Source organism: Mchenga conophoros, linkage group LG3, assembly GCF_057382185.1.
Source record: "Mchenga conophoros isolate Kocher_MC1m ecotype Shallow Benthic linkage group LG3, M_conophoros_male_GT1.1, whole genome shotgun sequence".
NCBI lineage: Eukaryota > Metazoa > Chordata > Actinopteri > Cichliformes > Cichlidae > Mchenga > Mchenga conophoros.
Genome location: NC_140528.1, coordinates 18,375,388 through 18,380,657, shown reverse-complemented (window position 1 = coordinate 18,380,657; position 5,270 = coordinate 18,375,388). Strand labels below are relative to the sequence as shown.

At 43.3% G+C, this 5,270-nt stretch overlaps 1 protein-coding gene across 1 annotated transcript; it reads right to left on the bottom strand.

The window, feature by feature from the left end:
- Positions 1-900: 900 nt before the first annotated feature.
- LOC146577524 (mitogen-activated protein kinase kinase kinase kinase 2-like) lies at positions 901-4,057 on the bottom strand. The gene is made up of 6 exons (XM_085268398.1): positions 3,814-4,057; positions 3,654-3,725; positions 3,492-3,578; positions 3,339-3,409; positions 3,181-3,236; positions 901-988 (listed from the first exon to the last, which is right to left on the bottom strand). Exons 1-6 carry the CDS (start codon positions 3,998-4,000, stop codon positions 901-903), a joined length of 561 nt encoding a protein of 186 aa, XP_085124524.1. The 5' UTR covers positions 4,001-4,057.
- Between the last annotated feature and the right edge of the window lie 1,213 nt (positions 4,058-5,270).

Here is a 5,270-nt window from a genome sequence, read left to right as displayed (position 1 = left end):
TTTATTTCCACTTTTTATGCTCTAGTATGGTGTGACTGAATGAAGTCAGCAAACCAAATTCTGTCCATCTGAGGATGAGAAGAAACTTGCATGAAATGGGAAGTATGAGATGAAGATGGCTCCTATGCTTTAGACGTGGCACTGTTTCTACCATTGTAAGTACGCTAATGCTTGAAAGATCCATTAAAAGTCTGACACTTCACTCTTCAGCTGGAGCGTCCATCAAGTTTTACATTCCAGGTTTCCTCGTTGGGATTACGACTCAGACGATGATGTGAAAAATTAGTTATTACATTAAACCCATAAAATCAACACTGGCAAAAAAGCCGTGCACTTCACAGAGCAGCTTTCTATGGCCGAGCAGCTCCTGCAGGTGTAAGGTGTAGGTGTCACAGCACTCTGGTCCAAAGAGTTTATGTGCAGCATGCAGACAGAAAATGGCTTTACAGAATATGACTGAATGTTGAGGCACCAAAACACACTCAGTCTGCCCCTCAGTCTGATCAAGAAGAAAACCTGACTGAGCGCTTCATAACATCAGTACGATGATGTCCCAGAGGCCATGTTCAGGTTATTCTCCCGTCCACACTGAGCGGGCGGATCAGTGGAGTCTGCATTAGCTTTAACAGAAAGGTCTGATTTAAGCAGGTAAGCTGAATAGACAAGAAAAGCTAGAAAGCTTTATCAACTATAACCCCAGCGAGGACCTTGACAGGTGTCTTGTGTACAGGTGAAGGCTGGACAGTCAGCAGGATACCTTCCTAACATTTGTCATTCCCAGCATTGAACCGTTTCCTGGCACAGCCTCAGTGAAACAGAGCATCGTTTCCACCCCACAGTTACAGACAGGCTGTGCTTTTCTTTGGTAACACCGTCGAAAGAGAAGCCCCGTGTCCTCTCTCAGAAGCTGCTTTCGTGTCCTGTCAGGATGTACAGGCTGCTCAGTGCTGACGGGTCATCAGTCGGTGTGCTCTGAAGGATGATGTCTCTGCACATTGTCAGCAAATGAGAAGGAGATGAGTTGTAAAGGAGAGCCACTACTCTACTGATACTACAACCACTGTAGTTTGACTTTAATGCTACACACTGGTACAGTACTGGTACACTTACTGGAGTTTTACTCCTGTTCCTGCTCATCACCACGCCTACTACTTTTTTAAACTTTATGATAAGTGTGAACATTTACACAACAGCATACAAACAAGTTTAAAGTAGAAAAAAGGAAGCAAAGAGCTGAGAAATACATAAAACATAACACAGAAGAAAAAGAAACCTTTGCAGGGATTCCTTCTACACCCAGTTTGAGTAAAAACTAACTGAAACACAAGGAAAGAAGATAAGATCAACTAAAATAAGGGTTGTATAATAATACTTAGTACTGGCAGCCACCAGCGCTAAGCCTCAGCCTCCCAGTAGACACACCTATGGTACCGATTTAAAATCCTACATGTCTTTGTTCTCAGGTTATCACGTTCACAAACTTTGGTGTCCACGCTATTTGCCTGCCAGGCTGACAATGATTTAGATCACAGAAACATTTTTAAGCTGTTATTCCTGGTTTCACAGTGGAAAACTCCGGGTAACGTCCATTATCTTTGCTCCTGTATAAGACTTTCCTGAATGCTGAGGTTTGGTCTTCCACATGAAATTCAGTACTTTTGTTTCAGTTTCATTAATGATGCATTGATTTTGGACATCGATGTAATATATATGTGATACACGACAGTCTTTGAGTCCGTCCTTCTCATATATAATCCCACTGTTTTTGCACTTCAGATGATTCCAGTAATGACTGATTTAAAAAAGAAAAGTGAAATATTTCTAATGAACTCACCACGATTCTTATTACAAACTTCATTAAGAGCTGCTGGATCAACAGGGGTGTCCTGGATTTGTTAGTAATATAATATAGTAATATATTATTATTAGTTTTAATTATTTAGTCAAAAATCAATTCCAGACTGCTCTGAGAAACATGCTGCAGCGAGAGTCCTGACAGGGACTAGAAACAGAACATTTATTGGCTCCCTGTTTTATCCAGAATAAAAGATTCAAAATCCTCACATAAAAGGTTTTGAATAATCAGCCCCTGTCTTATCTTAATGACCTTATAGTACCATATCACCCCATTAGAGCACTTCGTTCCAAGTATTTAAAAGTAAAATGGGAGCCAGACCCTTCGGTTTCCAGGCCCCTCTTGGTAAATGGTAAATGGACCGGTTCTTATATAGTGGTTTTCTACTCTGAGCACTCAAAGCTTGCCTCATTCACCCGTTCACACCCATTCATACTCTGACGGATGCACCGAAGAGCAACTTTCATGCAGGATATCTGGCATGTAGACGGGGAGTAGGTGACCTGCTCCCCCACCTGAACTACAGCCACCACTTCTGTGGAACCAGCTTCCAGTTTGGGTTTGGGAGACAGACACCCTCTCTACTTTTAACATTAGGCTTCAAACTTTCCTTTCTTCCCTGAATCCTCCCTTAGTTAGCCTAAGTCTAGGCTGCTGGCGGGTTCCCGTGATGCACCAAGTGTTTCTTCTTCAGTCGCCCTTTTCACTCACTATCTGTTTAAACACCTCTCTGCATTCAATCATTAGTTGAGAATATTCTCTGGCTCTCTTCCCCAGATTGTCTTTGTCCCGTCTTCCTCCTCTCACCCCCCCAACCAATCGCAGCAGATGCCCGCCCCTCCCCCAGCCTGGTTCAGGTTTTCACCTGCTAAAAGGGAGTTTTTCACCTTTGTGCACCATAATTGCAGGGCCTTTACCTTACAATATACAGTGTCTTGAAGTGACTATTGTTGTGATTTGGTACTAGAATAAAGAAAATTAGCACTAAGGAAAGTAGTTTTCTGTACAAAGTGTCAGGTAGACGGTAGTTGGTAACTTTAATGGCTGTTTTTCTTTGGAGGGCTGCATGCAAACACATAGGCTGCATTTCCTAAATCCTTGGATCTGAGTAACCAACAGAACAAACACTCTAGTGTGACTCCTGCTTTAATGCTACCATTAATGCTAGCAGTATTCATGCTACTTCCACATGCTACTCTGAAAATCACTTCCAGGTCTATTAACAATAGTATCAAGAAAAATACTATCCTGATTACTTCTGATGTACTAGGATTACTAGTTTCTCACAGTGATTGATAGCTCTTGTCAGCATACAGTTAACATACCTGTTTGTTCCCAGAACTCTGAACACACGACTCTCATCTGTAATTTCTTGTGTTACCTGCACATAAAGTGAAAATTCACATGTGTAATGACTTAGAACTAATATGATAAGCACATGATACGAGCTCAGCCAACGTTGGATGAATTTACTAGTTATCACCTCATCTGAATGGAAACTCCTCCCTTTGAGGCCATGCTTCCAGAACGCCAGCACACTATCCTGCAAGCAGACTGACAGAACAGGAGGTGTCACTCAGCTTTCAGGACACACATCAGCTCTCATTCACTTTGTTTGTCACATCATCATTTCTACCTAGTGTTTCAATGGGGAAGTCAAAGACTATTTCTGCAGCCAGCTGTCTGGATGGAAGTCCTTGCAGGTTCACGATCTTTACAGTTCCTGTCCAAACAGTACACAGATTGAGAATGAGCATGAAAGACATTTGAAGGATTCACAATATGCGAGGGGACTTACTTTCCAAGGTGATGAGAACAGTGTCTCGGTCCAGCTGGGTTACCTGCACGACTCTGAGTGCTCCACTATCTCCTGATGAACGGAAAGAAGGAAGCTTGTTGCAACAAGTTGAAGCTTGAAGCTTCAGGAAGTCAGCAGAGACACGCAGAAACGGTCCTACCTGGCACTGGAACAGGAGCGCCGTTCAGCTCTATAATATCAAACCTGAGCTGTTGGCCGGTTGGTGGTTTATCATTACTACAGTCTCTCACTCCAACACACAGCTGAGAAGAGAATCTGGGAGTCTGATGGCGAGTTGCTGTGAAACAGTCACCAAGGAAAACAAAAAAAACTAAATAAATTCTCATGGATGGTTAAGTGATGCTTGTTAAACCTGAGCTGAACCTGTTCATACAACCGTCAAAAACAGCACAACAGAATTCTTGTATGATTATTAAATCTTGAGATTAAAGATAAACAGATGCCATCCACCCATCCATCCATCCATCCATCCATCCATCCATCCATCCGTCCAGCCGTCCATCCATCCATCCATCCATCCATCCATCCATCCATCCACCCGTCCATCTGTTCGTCCAAACATCCACCCACCCATCCATCCATCCATCCATCCATCCATCCATCCGTCCAGCCGTCCATCCATCCATCCATCCATCCATCCATCCATCCATCCACCCGTCCATCTGTTCGTCCAAACATCCACCCACCCATCCATCCATCCATCCATCCATCCATCCATCCATCCATCCACCCGTCCATCCATCCATCCACCCGTCCACCCATCCGTCCATCCATCCATCCACCCACCCACCCGTCCATCCATCCATCCACCCGTCGATCCATCCTTCCATCCATCCATCCATCCATCCATCCATCCATCCATCCATCCATCCATCCCCTAACTGCACGTCTTTGGACTGATGCCACTTTTCCATAATGTTGTGACACAGGCGTGTTTCTCCAAGCAGCTCTGTGTTAGGACTGCAGACAGGCTTAACACAGAGCTCTGTTCTCACAGTACATACATTATCGTTATGAAATGTGCGAGACATTCACAAAAAAACTGTCAATTATCTGTGCTATGTGATCTAATGGTGCATGCTGGCGTTGAACTGTGTGCTGATAACACTGTTCCTGTAGCACAGAAAACACATGGTAACCATTCAGTTACACGAGCTTGGACCCAGAGAAGGTGCTGTTGGTGTTTTTGGACGGCGTTTATACAACGTTTCTTTTATTTAGTCTCTAAAATCTTGTTGGGCTTGAATAAAAAGTATGCATATGTTATTAAAAAAAATCAATTACATTCTTCAGCTTCAGATTTTGATATGCTGTCTGTCTACTTTTATGTAATCCAGGTCTAATGGCTGGTTTGCATTGTGGAAATAGGGTTAGAGTTAGAAAGGAAGACATTTATTCAGGTGGCAAGTTCGACATATCTGTACAAACCTTTAGATGCATGAACTTTTGAAGAGGCTCATACCACAAGAGTAAAACCAGGCCAGATGGGACAGCCCCGCACAGATATGTACTATCTGTGTATGGGTTTCTTGCTGAAACAGAGAGAGCAGGACTAAGTGTCTGCAGTTGTTCTCCGTGAACAAACAGACTGACCAG